Here is a 21,840-nt window from a genome sequence, read left to right as displayed (position 1 = left end):
GCCGGGTGGTCTAGGGTGTCAACACCTCAAATCAGGGGCTCCCGGTTCGAATACCCACTCCTTTCAATGTTCAAAGTTCCGTAAAGTTCTTGGATAACCGAGCCCGGTGGCAGTGGGTCAAATAAATAGAATCTAAAGACTGCGAGAAGTCCTAGATTACGAGGATTTTCACGTAAATTATCAACTCTATAACACTAAAAGCTATTGACCCTGATTAATACACTTTGCAACAATTCATCAGTTTAATTTACTGGACCAGAAATTTATCGACATCACAGAAATACTTGAAAGTTACTTACGATATTTTTCTGCTCGATGAAGAAGATCCAATAACACAGCATTTGAATGACGGAGTACTCGTTGAAAATGAAAAAACTGCAAATGAAGTAAAAGAAATGGATAACTACAAATTGTAATCGTACATTTTGGATTACCCCTATAGGATTAATCACCAGTAAGAAACCAGTAAGAAATTTGGAATTCGTCCGAGTCCGAAAGACAACGGGCTCTTCCATAAAAAGATTGAATATGGGAGGTATAAATTTTTTTTGGAAATCCCCCCCCCCTGACTTATGACCCTACTGTATGGGGACAGCAGGTCTAGCTGCCCTAACAAGTATCAGTTGACCACCCTCCAAGAGCAAGTTTACCCCATCAATCCCCCCCCCCCTTTACAGAAAAGGCAATTTTTTTCATTATCCCCGGATAATATATCCTCCAATCCCCATGTACGAATACTTTTTTGGAAGAGCCCAATCATTTGCAATTCGTAGAACCGTGCGATTTCACGATCATAACAATGATATGACATCATTTTTCAAAAAATAATGTTTTTACGCTTCCTCTCAAAAAATTCTATCTACTTTCGAGTTGCACCCCACGAAAGATGCTATGAATCCTTAAAGTTTGTCCACCTACTGGTAAAAAGGGATTGGGGAGGGAGTTTGAAATTTTTTTGAGGATATCAAGGGGAGATTTTTTTTAGAATTTTTGAAAATATCCTCCACCCCACCCTAATAGTTTCTGACCACTCCCTAATTCTACTTACTTTGGAGAAGTAATTATCTCCATCATCAACTCTTTGGAAATATGCGACAAGAAAACTTCTGTGGAAAGCTGAAACATAAACAAGAAACTTTTAACTTCAGCTTTGCCTCAGGCCCTTTAAGTGGCTCTGAAACGAAAATTCTCTTTTCTCTCTTTTCTAAGATCTCTCTGGTACAGTCTAAAAAAACACCGACAAAGTTGCATGTTTAATGAAAAGGCCTCACGCATCAATCAACACTTTAAAAAGATTATTTAATAAACGAAATCTTATTTTTGTAAACATTCTTTTAAGAAAAAAATAAGAGAGAGAGCTAATTGGTTTATGCTCAAAAGAACGAAAGAATTGCGTCTTACTTTTAAATTTGATTACTGGCTTATTGCGTAAGAATCTACTTGTCAATCAAGCATTTTTAACAAACAGGTTTACCCATTGGCCTGTACCTTCCATTTTTGAAGTTTTTTCTTGGAGAAACTATGTTTTTCCTACATTCCGCGCGATACAAAATTGAAAATTCGTGATTTTCTTTTTCCAAGGCAGTAGGGGGGAGAGGCGGCATATTGAAAGTACCTCTGTAGTGGAGGGTTTTATTGTGCAATATAGTTAAAATACGGCTTGAACTTTAAACTCAAGTGAAAATACTGAAGTTTTGGTAATTCTTTCGTGCATAGAGAAAAGACTATGAATAAATATTTCACTATTGAGGTAGTTTCGAATAGCCACCTGCTTGAACTACTTGTGTACAAAAGTTGAGGTGAAAAGCTCAACGCTGTATCCCGCGGAGGCGCCATTTTATGTATTTTTTAGCGATTTTCACCACATTAATGAAATTTTATGTAAATTTTTCACCGACTTGATGGGTATCATTGTAACCATATTAAAATTCTATCTTTTTCCGTCATGAAGTCGAAAGAATTTCTTAAAAAGAATTTTTTTTGAAAGAGTAATGATGTTTCAAAAATGGTTAGTAGAATCAACTTTTTTCTCGAAAACAAATCCACTTAAAGGGCCTGAGGCCGCTGAAATTATAAGTCAGTGAAAGAAGGCAAATTTGACAATTGAAATATTAATATAGACACGTCCCCTTCTCACAGACCCGGTACTGTAGGATTTTTTCAGCCAGTGGGGATAAAAATAACGGACTGGACTGGAGATTTAAATTCCATGGTTTTCAAGCCAGAAAATTTTGCAGAGTTGTTTGGTTTATTTGAGTATAATTTTCCACCGAAAACGTTATTTTGGTAAAAAATTCCAGTGGGAGGGGTCCAAGTGGGTCTGTGAGACGGGGATTTAGAGTGATTCGTAAATACTCATTAAAGTCACGATCATGTTAATATCTATATCATTTATATTAGTTCTGCGTTGCGGTTAGTCATGGACATTAAATGACTGAGATTTTGTACGGATCGTGGAACCTATTCTCCTTCTATGGTCGACAAAACATGCAGTTCCAGGCTATTAGGCCTTGCTTTTGCTCTATAGGCACGGCACCCACTAGTGACCCCACCGGGAGTTTTTAACAGGATTAAAATAAAGAATTCAAATAAAAGAATGTTTGACACACAGCTGATTGGCTTAGGTTTCGAAACTTTCTATTGTTTCATTAAAACCTCAGTGGGAATTAACTCTTCCTGTTAAGCACTACTCACTGTTGGTTGCAATTTAAGTTCAAGCCAAGAGACACATTCATGTGCAAGTTCTGTTAGATCATACTCTTTTGCGATACGGTGGTATAATCCAACTGTGTTCGCTTTGATCGAGTCCAACATGATATCCAAACACCTGAGATAAAATAAAAATCGGATAATTATATCATTACATTATGCAGACTTTTGAAACATCAGACTTTCATTACTCTTAGATTATTAGGACCCCCCCCCTCAAAGAGAAGGTCCCTTATTCTGTTCTAAATAGTCTTATTTTAGCCTTTTTTTGGGTTTTCGAAAGTACAATTTCCAACCCTCCCCTCGGCAATTAGGCCCCCGCCCGTTTATTTGGAACCTAAGAGCACATTTGAGGGAACTCAAATTAACGAAGGACAACATTTTCATACATCGGCGAGTTAATTGTTTTTGGCTGATGATATAATAAAATGTTTTTTTTCTCCTTTCTTTTGACCAATAGAATCTAAATAAATTTTTCACTTGGTTTCACTTCATACAGAAACTTACAATTGAATCAATTTTGATATTTTGAGCAATTGGGCGACCACCATAATGTTGATAACATCTTCGATGGGAAGAGCTGTTAGATTCTTGTACAGTGACAACAAAGCAATGGCCAGCACTGAACAAATAAATTTAAATTAAATGAATTGAATAATTTTAAAATTTGCACATGAGCCTCCATTAGATTCTGCAGGCTCTATTCGTTCAAGGTATATTCATAGCCCAGTAGAACTATGCTTTAAAATCTTAAAAGAAAATAACATGTGCCTGAGAGGTTCGTTTTAGGTCCTATAACCAACATAAAAAAGTTTGTAAAAATTTGCCAGTGAGGCCTCTTTCAATTGTCCGAAAAAGGGTGCTGTAACAAGAAGGTGCCTAAATAACAAAAAGTTTGCGTTTTTACACATCTTATCCGACAATTTCCAGACAGAAGACCCGTCTTTTGACCTCCTTTAAAATCTCTAATATACAGGATTTATTTGACCAGGGAGTATGATTTCCGTTTACTTTTTTACACTTAGAATCTCGATTTTAAAGCTGTCCTTGCTTACTAAAACAAATGTTCCTAAAGTTGTGTTTTTGTCAAAAAAAGTGCGAGCAAAGATTTATTATACACTGGATAAACGTCTCATAAAACGGTGGAGAGCGACCATTGTATTTCCATTGTACCAAAAAACAATCGATGTTCTAGCTGTGTCCGCAAAGGACAACTGTCATGGCGGCTCGAAGGTGTCTGATCAGGGATATATTATAGCGGAGCTGGATAACGCACATTTAAAAAAGCCTTGTTCTATCTCTGTCCCTGACATTAAAATTTGTTATGAAATTTAACTTTTTTAATTACAAAATCGTGAAATTTGGTTTCCTCTTGGTCAATGATTCTGCTGCTGCATTTATCGTTCACGATTAAAAACTTTTAATTATCAAGAGGGTCTGTAAAACATTAGTGAATGACAATTTAAAAAAATGAAAAACATTGTTTTCATTAGTAAAGTTATAAGAAGCTTCTTCTCTAAGATTATAAATAGTACTTTTTCATTTGAAATACCGCGCTACACCGCGGGGTGCCTCACTTTCTAACTGATATTTTCAGATAGCAAGTCGGTATGTCTGATTATGGAAAAAATTTCAAGTCAATTGAAACAATGTTTGTCAAAATATTTACATCCGAAATTTTTAAAGATAAATCATGAAAGCTTCTCAAATTCATAACACAAGCTGATAAAAATAGATTTCATTTACAAGGAAGCTTTTGGGGTATCTTCTACAAATATTATTTTGATGAAAAGCGGGAACATCATAGCAAAATATGTGCAAACGTACTGCATGAATACTTATTGTCTGCTTCATTTTTCTTATAAAACAGAACACTCAAGGGGACAGAGATGGATTTCTATTATCAACAGTTTACAATAGAAAAGACAAAGCAATCCGCTAAGGAATTCTCGTCCTTCATGCAGCTCCGCTATAACATATCCCTGGTCTGATTTAAAAAAATGTTTATTACTCTTATTTAAAAAAGTTCTCTAGCTCTTTCTTTTTGTACATTTGCAGAAAAAAAAAGTCTGAAAGTAAGGCTAGCATACCAAGCTGGATACATTTGTAAAATCTAATGTGAGAAAATCATTATTAAACAAGAAATTCAGACAAAATGCTTATAGTGACACGAAATTTTCAATTGGAAATATCTTTCGAAACTGTTCCCAGAAGATCGGAAATTAATATACATAAGATTTGAGTGTATTGGTTCCACTGTGGCATGAATTCTTTTGAAGGCACGTGGTGGCAAGGTGGTTTTTTTGAGGTTGAAGTTTGAAAATTTCCGGTGTGAACATTCAATTTCTTATACACAACACGTTTTTTGCATCTTTCTCAAAGTATGAAACGTCATAACGACTTATAATTAGCAATTAAGTGGAAGAATCTGACTCTCACAGGAAAGTTCTAATTCTCTTTTAGGAATTGGATGAGTGATTTTCGATAAGAAAGGCAATAAAAAATGCTTCGAAAAATCATTTAATGAGGGAAGGAGAGTGAACAATAACATCATTACTGCGGACATGAGAAATCGGCAAAAATCTGTTACTTGTATATCCAGTATTACAAACTTGTAAAAAAATTCGAAAATAATTTTTTTGTCCATTAGGAGTAATGTTCAAGCTCTATCAATCTTTTTACCTAAATAATTCAAAGAAATAAAATTATGAAGGAATATTGTCGGATTTTTCATACAAATTTTGAAAAACAGGCGGCAACGAAGCTCGCTTCAAAGAGACAATACAGTAAAAGATAGTTGTCCAGTCATTTATATGTTCATGGTATAATAAATCCTTGGTGCGAGCATTGAAATAATAATATATATCCATTTCGCAATCAATACATAAAAAGGGAAATCAAAGCTTGATGTCTCGGATAGAAAATTCATAACCAGATAAATTTTCTTTTTTTGAATTCAAGATTGAATTCAAATACAGTTTGAAAAATTCATATTTATAGTCAATAACATCATACGTCAATTGAGAGTATTGAGCACAGCAACTCCCCCCTTTTGTAATGAATGCTGTATGTCCAAAAATAACTTTTGAATTGATTTCCTTGAAAATTGTCAAATTTGATTTTCTTTTTCAAAGTGGAACTGAAAAGGTAGTACGAAAAAGAGATCGATATATTGAATGTTATGGATAGACATCAGCTTATCCACATTCTTCTGTTTATAAGTCAATATTTTCTGCAAATTAAATGTGAAGAGTACAAAGTATTCGAAAATATTGATGGGTCTAATTTTACGGTAGCCGAGAGTGGATTGAACTTGGAAACAACTACTTCTTGTTTACTCCACTGCCAACACGAAGAGAAAGCAAATCTTTTGGTCAAAAATGGAACTTGTTTTTGCACAAACAAAGATTATTCAAATATCCAAACGAAAGAGGTTGGAAATGAGGAAAGCACAACATTCTACAAGAATTCTGGTAGGTTTCACTATAAAATTACTTTTCGAAATCCACTTTTCTCAAAAAGTAAACTGGGAGTACAAAATGAATTTCAATTCTTCATTTTTTGAAACTGGTTCAAACCTTAAAGTCTGTCTTAAAAAGTATGAGGATAGTTTTTTAGCAATCCTTCTTCATTTTCAAAGTCTTCAATCGCCTGATAATTATTATCCTCCAAAATACATTTTCAATGGTGTATAACATTTTTATATAGCGAACATGGGTGTTAAGAAATCGTTGAAAAAGTATATAATCTCAATATGAATTGAAATATTCGACACATGGTGATTCGAACATAACCTTGAAATACATTTTTGTCTATGACACTTTCAGTTCAGAAGATGCAACTTACAGAGCAACCCTCGTGTTACAGTGCTAAAGACGACAGCATTTTCACTCGTTTCATCCTTCCTCAAAAAGGCAAATTGAAATACATTAAATTGGTGCATGTTTCTGGTGTAGCCAGCTGTCATGCCGCTGGTAACATTATTTCGCTTTGGGGGTGTTTCCCAGCAAGACCGATGGAGCTATACGAAGCATTTGTAGTTATTACTGATGCAAATAAAGTGAATGTCTATCCACCAGGACCAAGATCTTTTAAGTACGTCGTCCCAGGCCTCGATCAGATGGCAGACGAATTCGTTTTTCAACCAGCGGGTGGATACCCCGTAGAGGAGGGCGAAGAAATGAGGGTTTATCATTCAGAAGCACACAGGCGAGGTGGTAGCCAGTTAAACAATGCAGGAGAACATTGCATTCATGTCGTGGTGGAATATCTCTAATTTATTGCTTTTTATCTTTGTAGGGGCTCCCCCAGGGGCTGGCGTGACACGTGAATGACCCTTTTTTCTGTCGTGAATACGTGAATTGGACTTTTTCGGCGCGTGAATACGTGAATTGAGATATCAACGTGAACGCGAAAATAAGATTTTTCTCGTGAATCGAGATTTTGAGCGTGAACGTGAAAAGCGAATTGTTGTCTAGAACAAAACTAAATAAACCTAAATCTAAAAATTTTCTTGCTCGCTTCGCTCGCATATAATCTTGGATATCATACTGACGTAATGTTATTGTAAAGTTACTCAAAATAATCAAAACTTTATAAAATATCTTAATCTTAATAGATTTTAATACGGGTCTGCGACGAAAAAAATTCGGAGGGAAATCCTTAAAGCTAAGCCTTAACATTGCATTTGCCACCCTTAACAAGTAAATTCAGACAGGGTCTATATCACTGTACGCCAGAGAGGTAGTTCTTTGTAACTTTGGCGTGACAGACCTTAAACATTTCCCTAAAGGGTCGACGCTATCGAGAATAAAATCACAAAACTGCAGAAAACTTCATTTTGATGAAAATTGTTGGTATAAGAATAGGTCAAACAGCTTTAAAAGAGGCCATAAAAGGTCATATTTAGCCCAATAAGTTCATAATCGTTTAACAAAAGAATTAAAAGCAAAATTACCACGCGAACGTGAAAATGTTTTTTTCGCGCGTGAATACGTGAATTGGCAAAAATCTGCACGTGAATACGTGAATTGAGGGTCGACTGGGGGGGCCTCTTTGTACTCTGTTGATGTGGTGAGGTCATAAAAGTTCTACTGAACAGGGGGGGGGGGGGTTAAAAGAACACTTTGATAGTGCAAGTAATGACAAGCGGGAGTAAATAGAAATCAAGAGCAAATATCAGCTCAACCACCCTGGTCGAAAGCAAATAGGAAAGTGGATCAAACGCCTAACTATTGTCCCACCGACAGCAAGAAACATTCATTATTTAAATTTTTCATCTACCGGTATTTACCGTGGCTGTAGAGGACCTTTTAGTTTGTATTAAGTTTGCGTTGTAACGCGCGGCCGCGCCTTTTAACACGCGGCCGCGTGTATTTTTCAAGAAACGCGGCCGCATGTTTAAACGCGCGGCCGCGTGTTATAATACACGGCCGCGTGTTATGAGATGCGGCCGCGTCTTTTTTTGAAAACATGCGGCCGCATCTTTTATGAAAAACACGCGGCCGCGTCTTTTATGAAAAACACGCGGCCGCATCTTTTATGAGAAACACGCGGCCGCATCTTTTATGAGAAACACGCGGCCGCATCTTTTATGAAAAACACGCGGCCGCGTCTTTTTTGAAAAAAAGACACACGACGGGGCTCCCAAAATGTAGACTAGTAACTAGTCGTTGTATTTCGCTGTAGCTCCGTTTTCAACACGCTCACTACGTTCACTGAATACAAACCTCTCATTCCCGTAGCGTTTTATTTTATAAGAATAATTTCCCCGCCCGCACATCACTTTATAAGCACAATTTCCGCGTCTTGTGTCTCAGGAAAACCAGACGCTTGCTAGTCTACCCAAAATGATGCCCACCAATGGGCGCACTGTGTGGGGTGGTATCCATGTCAAAAATATCCAGTTTAGACAACAGTCGGAGGTTTGAAAATGATTGGGTAGGTTTATAAAGTGATTAGGTCGGTTTAAAAGGTGATATCGGCTTGGTTTTTTCGTATTTCCCGGGAAATCGGATTACTAAGTCCTCCTAAGTATGGTCTGGAAAATGTCACATTTCACTAGATCTAATTATGATAAAGCTAAGCGCCGATTTTTTGGTACCAACTTTTCCAAAACACCAAGCCAAAAAACCAAAGGTCCAATAGATGTATTTAATTAACGATTGATTTCTACAAAACAAGTCTGTACCTTATTTTACTTTCTTCTAATTTAGAAAAATTCCTACTTAAACTTAATCTAGAAAGTACTTTAATCGGATTAACTTTCGCGAGATAAACTTTAGCGAGTTTCGCGAATTTTGCCCTTTTTCGCGAAAATTTGTCTCGCGAAAAATCTAAAATTGCTCATTCGCGAAAGTTTATCTCGCGAAATTCTGCAACTTTTCCAATTCCATTTCCAATTCCTAATTTCTCGACCTCTGGAGCTATTGAGCCACTTCCAAATGGTCAAATCCTCACAATTGCATGGCCCTGGTGAGAACTAGACCCTTGGGAGTTGGCTGGGTTCTGTGGTTTGGTGGTTTGTTTTTTAATCAATTTCTTCATTCGCGAAAGTTTATCTCGCAAAATTTTGGGATAGCTCCAATTCGCGAAAGTTTATGCGCAACATTTCGCGAATTTTTGACCTCGCGAAATTTTATCTCGCGAAAGTCAATCCGGTTAAAGTAGTATAAAAATTTCAACAACGTGCCATTTTTATTGCATATATCCCTAGCCTGTGCCAAACCCTACTTCTTTATGTAGCTGACGGTAGTAGGGTTTGTCACGTTTAGATAGATTTCGTATGCAAGCGTTTCTTCGAGAAGCCTCTACGTGAAGTGCAAATTCCTTAATGTCATGTGCAAAAGAGGGTTAAATTCTCTTCGGACATTAATTTACAAAAAGTTTATAACTATTTTTAGCTTTTAATGACACATGCAATAAAAGTTGACCAATTGACATTTAAATTTCATTTAATTGTTTTGACCTATATTGCGTTTCAAACTGAACCAATCGCGTTTTAAACCGACCCAATCGATTTTAAACTCAGGTAATTTCATTTCTCTTGAAAATCTAGAAAAGTTAACTTACCCAGACACAGTATGCAGTGACACTGGGCTTCAATTTGATGATCTGAGTGCGAAAGTTGTCGTTCTTTTTGTCTTTAGTTAGCCTAACTCGTCAGTATTGTCGTTTTTTGTCGTTTTTCTATTGTTTGTCTATTTTTAGTAATGCAGGATTATTTTGATAGACGTCCTCTAAAGCAAATTAGGCCATGTTTGGGTTCGTTGGAAAGCCCATTTCAAGGGCTATTCTTTTCAGCGTGCCAGTTTTTTGAATAAGGTCCTCAAAAATGGAACGATTTTAGCTGGGGCGGAATCGAAAGAGTTAAATATTTTCAACCTTGAGGATATTAGCCTGTTGAAAGAAAATTTAGGTTAAGTTGAACATATTGCAGGAATTTTCGTCATTGGATTGGTCGTTAACTTGCTATTGAGACGTTTTATTAGATATTTACCATTTTCTGAACAACGTGTCATCTTTATTGTTTCGAGTAACCAATTATGTAATATAATATAATATAAAATTTCTACAGCTGCCACCAGATAAACTAACGTTTTCACCCACCTTTTTTTATCCAGTGAACTAGCCTGAAACATTTTCCGTCCCCGTATTCGTGATTTTTAGAGCTAAGAATTTAGCTCGTGTTAATTCCGAAGAAGTCATTTCAACAATCTCCCGCGCTCCGTTCGCATATTATCTCTCCGCAGGTAGTTGGCTTCCCAGCCAAGTTAATGATTGAAAGCTAGTCTAAGCACAAACACATTTATACTCAGATCGAACATTCATACCCCTCTTATCTTCTTTTTTCTTTGAGAGTTTTCAGGTAAAGGTAGGTCTCCGAAGCGGAGAGCGCAAATAGCACTAGAGGGCTAATAATCAATCTGCAAGGCCATAATTAATGAACAACGACAAACAAAAACTTAACGCTATTATTATTATCCATATCAGAGATTCAAACAAAGTCAATGTACAATGTACAAACAATGTTTATTGAAAATCGGACTCTGTCACATTTCAGGTATTTGCCATTTTGCATCAGTGTGCAAAATTTCATGAAAAAATATAAAGTACAGCTCGAGAAATTCAAGAAATACCATTTTTCCGGCGAAAATTTGCTGTTCCGGCGAATTTTAGAAAGTTCCGGCTTGAAAAATCTAAGAAAGATCCGGCCGCATGTTTATAACGCGCGGCCGCATGTTTTTCTTGACAAAAACACGCGGCCGCGTCTTTTTCTTGACAAAAACACGCGGCCGCAGGTTTTATTCCCCGGCCGCGTGTTTTCGAAAAAAGACGCGGCCGCATGTTTTCGAAAAAAGACGCGGCCGCATGTTTTCGTTTTCAAAAAAATACGCGGCCGCGTATTGTAACACGCGGCCGCGTATAATTAGCGCGGCCGCGCGTTATAACGCAAACTAAACACAAACTAAAAGGTCCTATTCAGCCACGGTAGGTATTTGTTATTTAGCTTTTTTCATTACTATTAATTCTTTTATTTTATTTTACTTTTGGGTAAACAAAAAAATGGAGAATGGAGTTAAGTACAATTTCAACGATCCGCGTAACTAGTTATATATCATATCAATACTAAAGGTATTTTTTGAGTTATCAAAGGCGTCATGAAAAAGATTGGAAAATGCTGCATCCAGTCAATTAAAGAGAACAAAAAAGAAAAATAATCGATTCACCTTCAACAGTGATCAATGGGTTGTTGATTCGTAAAGATAAGCAGATATGTCCATCATCGTCAAGATAAGGCGTCATTATGGATGATTGATTCGAATCGAATTTCTCCAATGAAGCTGAACAATAAAACAAAATCAAGTTAGTAGAATATAATAAATGTGTAAATCGACCAAATAAAAAACTCTACATATTAGTCCTTACTCTTAGGTTCCAAATAAACAGGGAGGGGGGGGGGGTTGGAAAATTTTCGAGATTTTATTAATAAACGGGGGGACCTAATTGCCGGGGTTGGATTGTCCTTCTGAAAACCCCAAAATAAGGTAAATATAGGCTAAAATCAGGCTATTTAGAGCAAGATAAGTAGCCTTCTCTTTGGCAGCTGAAAATACTCTTCAAATTTAATAAACGGGGGTCCTAATAAGGTCCCGGGAAGGGGGAGCGTTTATTTGGAACCTAAAAGTAAATAATTTCAATAAATTAGGAAAGAATTCAAATATTCCAAAATCTCAAGCCAAAAACATAAAAAAAAACAAAAAAAAGAACGTCGTATTACTTCATGTAATAAACCTCGAAGGTTTAAAGGCTTTAAGGTATATAGAAACTTTCATTTTGTTTATTTATCAAAAAAAATCTTTTTTGTTAAATCTGATATAAAATTTCCAGAACTTTCCAGATCATGTAATTATTGTTTATTAATTCCAAATATTTTGGCCGATATGAAAGGATTTATATGACGTGCCGTATGTTGCAGAAATAATTTTTCCGTTTGTTGTTAAAAACAGGGTTGGTCTAAAAAGCAAGGTAGCCAATTGGGGTAGCTAATTTGGCTAGGTTGTGGGGTAGCCGTGTATTTCACGGACCAGAGTAAAAAATTGAAAATGTTCAGATGATAATCCTCATTGGAGCCCGGGGGTAAAGTTTTGAAAAGAAATATTCTAATCATTCCATTTATGATATAGAATATCTAAGATTTAACAATATTTGAAATTAGACCTTCTAATTATACATATGGTTATCAAATGTAATTGTCTTACAAGGTGTGAATCCCTAAGTTACCATAAAAGGTAATTAACCTTTGATGTTATGACACTAACCATTGTTCTGATTTTCATTTTGAGTCTGTTAGAATGTTGGGGATCCAAAAATATTTTTGGATAGTTTGGTCTGTAATTTTTCAAAGTGGGAGAGAAAGGAAGACAAGATGGCGACCTCAAACAGAAGTAGATTTTAGTACTTTTACAAAAATGATTACATTAACTAACAAATTAAAACATTAGGCTTCAAATATTTGAGCAAAAAAAGGGTACCCCATAACCTACGCTAATCATTTGGGTAGCCAATTGGCTAATCTGCGTTTTAGACCAACTCGTAAAAACATGGATTTTATTAGGCAAAAAAACATATTTTAGCATTGTAAATATTCACTTTTTAGCATTCAAAAAGTTTTTGTTACTTTTTCTAAAGAACGCGTCATTTTTATGACTTCAAATGACCAACTATTTAAAATATGTTATAAAAACTCCATCTCGTCTGCTATCTTTCTATGGCTGCGTTTAGACCAGCCTGGCATTTGTAATTGCTTGCAGTATTTTTTTGAATTCTATTGTTCCGCGCAATTGTTCGGTTTGTCAAATGCCTAATTCGTTGGCATTTGAAATGCCATTTTGAGCAAAGGAATCCCCTTTTCTGGCATTTCAAACCAAACAAAGGAACCAAAACAAAGAGAAAAAATGACATTTTTGATTTTTTAAAGTATTTGCACGTTTTTTATTCAGTTCTTTCTATAGATTGTAAAATTTGCAAGATTTGCCATAGCCTAGCCCTACGGCAAAAAGTCTCAGTCTTAATGACTGCAGTTTTTGAGAAATTCCATGCTTTTCATTGTTTGATCTGTCAAAGTTGAACTTGAGGGAATCACCTTTTCAGTAATGACTCTAAAAAGACGATTCCTTAAATGCCATGACAGAAAATACAATGGAAAAGCTATTAAAATCGAATCCCTCATGAGCAAATGCCAAATTACAAATGCCAGTTGGTCTAAACGCAGCCTATATCAGAATCGTATAAAAAGTTTTATTGCAGCATCAATCGATAGAAAATTTAATAGGCTTTCTAAAAATATATAATAATTGAAATCTTACTATACTAAATGAGTTTATGAAAAATGTGTGTAACGCAAGATGGTAGCTGAGCTGTTATTCTCAAATTTTGCCAGGGGATGGTCGAGTATGAAAGAGGGATTTCGTGCAGTTTTGAGACAAAAAATCTTATTGTCTTTCAAATAAGGAGTTGGTAATACGTTTAACGAAAATAATTCTGACGTTAATTATTCAAAAATCATGTGACGTAAATTTTCGAGTTTTAGAAGGCGTGGCACTTTCTACGAAAAAGTTAATAAAATTTCATTTTTTAAATAATCAATGCGCAGGTAAAAAGTGGAGGTCTTCCGCGCGAGAAGTGGGTATAAAATGTTGCCCCGTAAGTTCAGATATGCCCATGATTGTTTTGGAATCAAAGTATTAATTATTTAGTCTTTTAAAGCGCGTCATGTCGACCTAAAATTCGTAAATACAGCAAAAAAAATTATATCTTTTCCATTCTTATACACTGATGATACATTTGACGCTGTCAATTTGACGTTTTACTGCTTTAATAAGTTCCCGTTTTCGATTAAATTGAAATCGCCTTCAAACTTCCTGAAGAAACTCTCATAATTGACAGTTTATTGTTTGCTAAGTTAATTTTATGGTGAAGATTTCAAGTAACATCCTCACATTCAATTTGAAGCATAAAAAGGTTTTTACGAGAAATCTTGCAACTAATCGATATACTCCCATGGCTGATGAAAAACTCATTCGAATTCCCCTTAAAAGTAAAGTTAGAGAGCATCAGCAATACCATCTTTATCATCCTAAGGGCTTTTGACCGGCGTTTGCGACGACGGAAACCGTCTAGTATATCTCTATTGAAAGCTATCAATAAAAGAGTCAGGTGTGGTGTAGAAGGTTTCCACAGACCTTAAAGATATGAATTTCGTAGACCAAGAACTGACACCAAGCTAACTCTTTTTGCACTTGTATTTGAACAAGAAAGAATAACAGAAATTATTAAAAAATTAAAAACCTTCTATATTTGAAGATGATGAGGGGGAAGGGTTTTGATAATCTTGAAACATTTTGGATAACAATTCAGAACCAACAATAGCATCTTCACAAAGCTCCCACTCCATGTCCAATGCATATAGAAAAATGTCTAAAAAACATGACATATAATTCTGATAACATAAAATAATGGGTTTAGTACACATTTTTTATAAGAACAGACTATATAAGAACATAAGGCTTAGATAGCGAAAATGTTAAGAACAAGTTAAGAACATTTTAAAGCTTTGTGGACTCAAAAACACCATATTTCTTAGGAAAATGGTCAAAAATACCCTCAAAATGGTCAAAATAAGAACATGTTAAGAACATTTTTAAGCTTGAAACTGAAAAAGTTAAGAACATCCTAAGCCTTCAAAAATCAAATCAAAAAATGTTCTTTAAAAAAAAACGTTTGTGTGAAGGATTTCTTAGTAAATAAATGACTCCCAGGGAAGCATCCAATTGTTACATGAACAAATATTACCAAAACAACCAAATCAATACAAGAAATGATATTCTTACGTGGTTCTTTGTTGGCAAAAAATTCTCTCATGGTTTTAATGAAGATTTCTGTAGGTGATGGTGATCTTTTCTCCAAAGGAACATAATTCTCACATAACCTCATCTCATCGATTTGCTTTTCTAATGATGCATTCAACGCACTCTTATGTATGACTTGACTTTTTTTACTAAATAGACGAAAAAAAAATATGGAGTAAAAAACTTCAGGCAATAAACCTTATCGTAGTTTTTTATTTTTCTAATCTAAAACAGCAATGCATTGTGGGATTGTTTCGGGGGTATTACAATAGAATTCCCTCGAGGAATTCCTAAGAGATTCCTATTGTAATACCCCCGAAACAATCCCACAATGCATCGCTTTTTTAGAAAAATTAAAAAATCCCATAAGATATGTCCTGACGTCTTAAAACTGGAAACTTAAATTTTCCGATGTCACACTCGGCATATTCACATGTTCTCTCATTCAAAATAATGATTAATTGACTCCATTTATTTCTAGAAACTAGAAAAATCCATTGGATTGGTCCATTACTTATAGACTCACCAGCGGTTTGCATAAATGAACTTTTTTAGTTGCGTGAATACGTGTAAATTGAAAAAAAATTGTACATGCGTAAATTGAGAAAACTTGCTTGAAAGTGAAAATCTACTTTTTGATTGTGCGCTATTTTTTGAGCAAATGCTCACGTCTTATGTGAAAGTTTCCCCGATTTTCAAATGTATTCCTCATTCTTTCTGAAAAAATTTCAGATTTTCTGAAAAATGGAGTCTGCGTGAAACTCAGGAAAAATTTACGTGAACGCGTTCATGTGCAAAAAAGCGTGAACTCGTGAGATTTAGGTCCGCTTGAGGGTCTCACATATTTAGCTACCTTAAAGGAAGAAAGTTTGGCGGGAATTTAATTTGGCGGATGGCCAAAAAAGTTTTTTCAGAGGGAATTTAATCTGGCGGATGGACGAAAAAACTAAATTTGGCGGGAATTTAATTTGGCGGTCGCTTAAAAATTTAACCTTAAGATGGCGTCAAAACAGCGAAAAAATAGCAAAAACACCTTAAAAGAGATCATATTTTCAAAATGTTTAATTTGGCGGGAATTTAATTTGGCGGATGGCGGAAGAAAGAAATTTTGGCGGGAACTTAATTTGGCGGATTTGAGTCAAATCCGCCAAATCCGCCAAATCCGCCAAATTTTCTTTCCGCCAAAATTTCTTCCTTTAAGGTATCACACAAAATATCATGTAAGTCTCTGAGCAAGGTCATTATATTTTAAGCCCAGAAAGATGTAACTAACCTTTGTGACTGGGAAATGGTGTTGCTTAAGAAAGTAGCTTGTGATGCATGTTGTTGAGTGTATTGAGATATTTCAGTCGGTATGGTGGTGTATGAAGGCAAAGCTGGTGTAAAGAAATGGAGTAATTTAGGCGTACAAACTTTCGCGAGATCGAAAAAATCGCGAAATTTGCGACATTTACTTTCGTTAATTTGAGGGAACGTTTTTCGCAAGCATAAACTTTCGCGAATTGCCCTGTTAAGAATTAGCAAAATTCGCAAAAATCACGAAAGTTTCTGCTCGCAAAAGTTTGTACGCCTAATAGAAATCTCAACAAATCTCATTTGTCATTGTATTCAGAATGCTTACTAGTGACGTAACATTTAGATAACAAGTATGAGGTTTTCATCGTTTTTCAGCGTTCTGGATTAATGGTCTAGACATTCCAAAAAGAACAATCAAATGACATAAAGCTTGATTTTGGTTTTGAAGATTTGTTTTAAAACTGGCAATGGTTTCACAAGCTCAGCATTCTCTATATAGCTATTCAGTCCTCATTTCTTATACTACCATCATTTGGCTTAAATATCTTTACTTACATGATAAGTATGCATTTCGAGATTTTTTGACTGGTTGAGTTGCCTTTAGCTTTTGTGTTGATGCCAGCAAATTACTCGCATTCAGTTTTTCAAAATGCCTACATCGATTTGTAGCTCCCACTTGTACTCGGCTTTTTCTTCGTGTTATCTTTTCATTAATATAGAATTTAATATGAAGCAAATAAAATAAAATCAGAATTTTAAAATAGAATGTTATATTTTAGGCTACTTTAAGTAACAAGAACCCCCTAAAAATGAGTTTGTTACATTTTGTATTGCAATCTGTTTGCTAAATTCTGCACTTTCTATTAGATACTTGTTTATTGCTGGCCAAAGATTCCCAAAATGGTACTTGATGCCTCTCTGCTTGATGCTCAGCAACTAAGAGAAGGATCAAGGGTAAGTGGAGAAATCCAGGGAGAAAGAGTGGCGCCCTCCCCTTCCTTCGGGTAGATAGCTATCGAAAGAGGAGCCTTCGGGTCGCCTCCGACTGCGGTCGCAGACTTACTTTTTACTATTGCTGGTGGCTGGGTAGCTCAGTCGGTAGAGTATTCGCCTTACAATCTAAGGGTTGTGGTGTCTATCCCTGGTCACCACCAACTCAGCGAATGAGTAGCTAAGGTTAGGTAATCTGATCTAGATGGTAAGCTACTGAGAGTAGATGTGACGCATTACCTCGGCATTTAACCTCCCAGGTCTAGCGCAAATAGAAAAGTGGATAGACTCTCTTACTTCCGGCGCCGCCGAAAGCCAACTGATGAATATACTGACTTACTACTTGTCTATAAAAGCTTATTTTGCTCATATTTTCATTGATCAACCCTACAATTATAACCCTACAACTTTATCACTAACCTTTGTCATGAAAAACGTAAGATTGTCACATACCTGATCATTTTTTACACCATTACTACAATCATATCTAAAATGAACAAGAAAAACTTGACTAAAGATGTTTTCATGCACCTGTCAAATATTGGAAGGGGTGGTTTTTTTTGGACTTCCACAAATGACGGTATATTTGCAAAAAAAGTGGTGACAAACTTTTTTTTTTGGGGGGGGGTAACAGACTATAACTTGAACCGCCCAATTCAACAAAAATTTGACCTCAACACTGACACAAACACAAACACCATTTACATATGTACGGAATTATTTTTATTTTAGCGTATAAATAAGGCCTTAAAAATCGAAGCGCTGTCTTGGGAACTGAATGACAAAATTTGGTTGGTTGATGCTGCACGTGTTTGCAATCGGTCATTTTGTCTCATTTTAAGTTTTCAAGTTTTAACTATTATCTTCGGAACTTGAACTTGATTCAGGTAACTCTCATCCTTGTTGTTACACATACATCCTGTAGATGACTGATGTTTTTTTTTTCTGAAATCTTGATTTCCTAAGTGTGACTAACTGCCAGTCAGGACTGGTCAAAACCATCAGAAGCAGCCAACGAGCATATTTCCCCGAAATATCTGTTTCCCTATTCCTGGGCTGCGCGCATCGCGCAGAATATATTTTGTTATAGGGGATGCGTATCGTGTATGAAATTCTCGTCCGAGAGTTACCTCAAATTTGGGGTAACCAAAATTTGCATAAATTTACATAATTTCATCACATCCAATCAAAGAAAGAAAAAAATGAAGTCATTGTGCTTTTGTTTTCATAATTATCAATTTTCATTTGTTGAACAAAGAAACAAAGAAGTCATTGTATTGCTATGACGCATAACCAAAAAAAGAAAAAAGAAAAGATAGGGGTAAGTTGGGACAGAAATAATATTTTAGACGATACGCATCCCCTATATCAAATCATATCAGAGGGGATGCGTGCAGCCTACAGTACCCTTTTCCAGGAGAGAGCTTTTTTCGAAAAATGGGGAAACAGATCTGATTTTCTAGGATAAACCTTTTCCTCAAAATTATCTGTTTCCCTGCTCCAGCTAATGACATCATCAGAGAGAAACAGATCAATATTTCTAGGAGATGACATAATAAATTGGAAACAGATAGATCTGTGTTTCCAAAAATATTGCATTGGAAAAACAGATTGAACTTTCTGGGGGAAAACAGATATCAATCACAAAAATCAAGGGAAACAGATGAAAATTTCTAGGCGAGGGAAACAGATATCCTATTCCTTATAAGGTTAGGAGAACAGATCAAAATTTTAATTCTGAAAATTGTTGAAACAGACCAAATTTTCTAGGGAAGATACTGTACTTTACTTTGAGATTAAAAATTAAAAATTTAGGTTTTGAGGTGAAACAGATTTTCTAGGAATAAGATTTTTGAAACTTTTTGCCAACAGATCAAATATTTTAGGAAGGCTATGCCTGGAAAACAGATGTTTAAAATAAAAAAGGTCCTCGCTGCGCTGCTGAACTGAATGTCTGAATGTTTTCGAAACCATGGTTTTTCACCCACTCTTTGCAAATAATATACCAGAATGAGCACTCTTTTCTTAAAACAAGAACAGAATATAAAAATTCAATGAAATACCACTATAAATAATACTTAACCAGAACCTTCAAACTTACCTATTTGGAAACAAGTTTTTCTTTTGATGTGATGCAATTCGCTTAATGTTTGGGACTGTTGGTAAAAAAGCCTGTGGACAGCGTGATGGAGAAAGCCCACGTCTATAAATTCCAGTATGGGGTATGGATAACCTTTCGATCTCCATTACAAAATAAGAAAGAAAAGCAATGAGGTATAAAAAAGAGCAGTCCTATGATGATGTAGGTATAAATAAAAATGTGGAAAAAAAATCGATGTTTTGATTTTAATGCGCCATTTTGCAGTTATGTAAACAAATATCGTAACGACTTGGGTGTAATAATTCGCAGAACAAATATTCTTAAATGTCTATGACTAAAACCAGGACCAAACGCGGACCTAATACAAATGCTTGAGAAAATACTGGTCAGCTTTTTTTACCTCAGCGAAGCAACAACAGTCAAGAACACAAATTAGTCTATCATAGGCTGTTTAGCACAACCTAGGATAATTAGACTATTTTATAAAGTCTAATATAGATAATTAGACTATTTTATATAGTCTAATATAATAGTATAATTAGTCAAAAATCTACAAAAATGTCGATTGCCTACGGAATATCAATATGCTTGGTCTCACTTACTAAGGTTTTAACTTCAAGTTAGAAGAAGCTTTCAAATAAGAGCAAGTGACCACGAAATCCCGCCATACCAAAGTGGAAGCGGGAACCTCAGGCGAAAGTTGAAGGAAAGTTGGAGATGGGAAAAGAAAGTGAAAGATCAAACACCAAACTTTTTGTTGTCAACCATTATCATCTACTTCTGGTCAATCTGGGTTTTGTTTTGTTTTTCCTGTCTTACTGTCATTCTTTTTTTGCTGTCACTTTATAATTTATTGCATATTTGTTTTATTCTTTATTTTAGTCAATGAGTTATATATATTTCAATTGTGAAAAATTTAGTATAGTAACATATAAGTTTTAGAAATTTCTGGTCAATTATCAAAGTCACCAGTTGATGTCTTATGATTTTTTTGGTATACTTTTTTTTAGCTATATACTGTACTGTGAGATAACTTGTGTAACTTGCATTGCATCAGTGGAGGCTAACGTAACATGATGCATAGCATAGCCCTCAAATGAAAGACCTGGTTGGTCATATCATTAAAATACAAAGTTAAATTAAAACAAAAATGGTAGATTAGAGCTGCGAGCGGAGCTGCATAGTTGTATTTAAATAGACCTTTTCGCCTTTCCATCCGCCATCTTGAATTGTATGCAAAAATAGAGGAACGAAAAAGCCGTGGTTGGATTTAGTTGGAAAATATGCAAAACATATGCAAGTTTACACAAAGATTAAAAAGACAAAAAAGCATCTTATAAAGAAATATTATAATCATTAGAACAATAAAAGATGGAATTTCTTAATCCAAAAAGAAATATTTACAGAACAACAAAAGCCTTTTAGAAATTTGTTCTTAAAGACATTGCATATTCTGTTTTCATGCCATTAAAGAATTCCACCAAGACGGAGTACACACATCAAACTTTCAAAACACGCAAACTCATTCAGCGGGTTCAAATCAATGTTTTTTTGATTTGATTGTCTGACGGTTCTATTCCCAGGAGAATAATTTACCGTCAGCCGAATAAGGAATATTTCTGTCCTTCGCGGGTGATTTTTCAGCTTGAGTTTATGTCTAATGTCATAGATTTTTGAAGTGCTTGTTCTAAGAGATGACATAGTGTGCACCCCCCCCCCCCCCAGAATAGTGGGGGGGGGGGTTTTGTTGATTTGGGTCGAAAATTTTCAGGTGGGATTTGGGGTTTTCCAGGTTTTAGGTGGGAGAAACAAGTTAAGGTGGGAGTTAATTTCTTTAGGTGGGACTTTGGGTGTTTTGGAAAAAATTAAAGTAAAATTTCTTATTTTCAGATTTTATGACATATTTTTTTTATATATTTCATAAATAATTTTTTACCATGCTAAACTTTTCTTTTTATTATTACACATAGTGTCCTCCAGGGTTTGTTCCCCCCACCAAATTCTTGATTTTTTAAAATCTCCCCCCTCTTTTTTTTCCCCCTATGACTTTTCAGTTTTTTAGTTTCCCCCCTCTTTTTTGCTTTCCCCCCGATCATGTTCAAAAATAGTGTGACATTTAGTGAACTCAAAAATTGACAAAAATATAGTATTTCTTGAATAACTTGAAAAATATTTCAAATATAACGTTGAAATTTTATATGATGATCGGTATTTACACAAAGAACATATTTTGATGAAAAAAATGGTAAAATGAGTTAAAGTGTGTGGTTCCAGGTCCAAATATGTCCAAATATGTATTTTGTCAGCCACCTCAAAGGAGGAAATGGTTTGTTT

General features: G+C 35.3%; 1 protein-coding gene across 1 annotated transcript in view; it reads right to left on the bottom strand.

The window, feature by feature from the left end:
• Window positions 1–19,773, bottom strand: part of LOC136799969 (BTB/POZ domain-containing protein 16-like) — a 33,452-nt gene extending 13,679 nt beyond the window's left edge. The window contains exons 1-11 of the mRNA XM_067056594.1: window positions 19,507–19,773; window positions 17,859–17,892; window positions 16,971–17,118; window positions 16,393–16,495; window positions 15,102–15,268; window positions 14,560–14,688; window positions 11,439–11,552; window positions 3,217–3,331; window positions 2,695–2,827; window positions 1,049–1,116; window positions 300–375 (exon numbers count right to left, since the gene is read on the bottom strand). Coding sequence (XP_066912695.1) covers window positions 300–375; window positions 1,049–1,116; window positions 2,695–2,827; window positions 3,217–3,331; window positions 11,439–11,552; window positions 14,560–14,688; window positions 15,102–15,268; window positions 16,393–16,495; window positions 16,971–17,118; window positions 17,859–17,892; window positions 19,507–19,652 — 1,233 coding nt within the window. The 5' untranslated portion in view covers window positions 19,653–19,773. The remainder of the gene's footprint in view (window positions 1–299; window positions 376–1,048; window positions 1,117–2,694; window positions 2,828–3,216; window positions 3,332–11,438; window positions 11,553–14,559; window positions 14,689–15,101; window positions 15,269–16,392; window positions 16,496–16,970; window positions 17,119–17,858; window positions 17,893–19,506) is intronic.
• Between the last annotated feature and the right edge of the window lie 2,067 nt (window positions 19,774–21,840).

This window comes from Clytia hemisphaerica, unplaced genomic scaffold (genome assembly GCF_902728285.1).
Source record: "Clytia hemisphaerica strain Z4C2 unplaced genomic scaffold, Clytia hemisphaerica genome assembly, whole genome shotgun sequence".
NCBI classification, from domain to species: Eukaryota; Metazoa; Cnidaria; class Hydrozoa; order Leptothecata; family Clytiidae; genus Clytia; species Clytia hemisphaerica.
This window is presented reverse-complemented; position numbering and strand designations above follow the sequence as displayed.